The sequence below is a fragment of the Melampsora larici-populina genome, assembly GCF_000204055.1.
Source record: "Melampsora larici-populina 98AG31 unplaced genomic scaffold MELLAscaffold_32, whole genome shotgun sequence".
In the NCBI taxonomy this organism is placed as follows: Eukaryota; Fungi; Basidiomycota; class Pucciniomycetes; order Pucciniales; family Melampsoraceae; genus Melampsora; species Melampsora laricis-populina.
In genome coordinates this window covers 859,101-860,034 of record NW_006768796.1, presented here as the reverse complement: position 1 = coordinate 860,034, position 934 = coordinate 859,101, and the positions used below count along the sequence as shown (strand labels likewise).

Here is a 934-nt window from a genome sequence, read left to right as displayed (position 1 = left end):
CTCTCCCCCCTTTCTTTTCTTTCTTAAATTTCCAAATTGTAATTACTTTATAATTGAAATCTAAAAGATAATTATTAAAATTGCAAACCTTCCTTAGCCATCTAGTGAGCCTTGAGTCCTCAACTGAGTACCCAACCCTCACACCGGTGATATCACCCTTCCATTCGGGGTAATTGGTGTCGTCAAGTTTGACGATGCGTAAGCGTGCTTCAGATGACATGATGATGATAGTGAATCAAGTGAAGAGTGTGTGTGAATGTGTGAAGTTTCTCAAATCGATCAGAATTTGACGTGCGTTAGCAAAAAATTTTTTAAGCTTTTCGTGATGTGTAGCGAGATGTGATGATGTAGGTTTTTGAATACAGCTAGAGAGCTGGGCTCATAACCAATTGAACTATGAAACAATCTGAGATTGTTCAAGGTGTCAGCTTTATAATTAAGGGCCCGTTCGGACACCGCAAGCAGATACGATGTGGCCAAAATTTACACCAAAAAGATTACATGTGGCCACATCGTATCTTGGTCCAATCTTGACCAGATAGCCAAAATCCAATCAGTGTTCGGTTCAACAATCTGACGTCAGTATGTGATGGTCCATATCGAGATACAGCCTTTTTGCTGTATCTTGACCCAATATCTCAATGTGCCCCATCCCCAAATCCCAACCTCCCATCTGTTCATCCATTGTATCCTCCTCTTCTCGTTACCCACACACCACCGCTCAGCTATTATACGTATGGTAGTCATTCCACCTAGGCTTCCTTTTGTCTCTTTCCACTCTCTCCAAGTTCTATTTGATTTCAAGACATCCCATTACTCAATTTCACCGTTCCATCTATCATCTCTTTGTATTGAAACTATCTGTTTCAGCTCTTTATTGCTCCTCTTATTTCCTCAAGTCTGTGAGTTTTTTACTCGGTCAAGTCTCAAGTAG

At 40.7% G+C, this 934-nt stretch overlaps 1 protein-coding gene across 1 annotated transcript; it reads left to right on the top strand.

Annotated features, from left to right (window-relative positions):
• Positions 1-736: 736 nt before the first annotated feature.
• On the top strand, positions 737-934 carry MELLADRAFT_89774 (uncharacterized protein; the record flags this gene model as incomplete). The annotated part of the gene is made up of 1 exon (XM_007412709.1): positions 737-934. The coding sequence occupies one exon, from the start codon at positions 737-739 to the stop codon at positions 932-934; it is 198 nt and encodes a 65-aa protein (XP_007412771.1).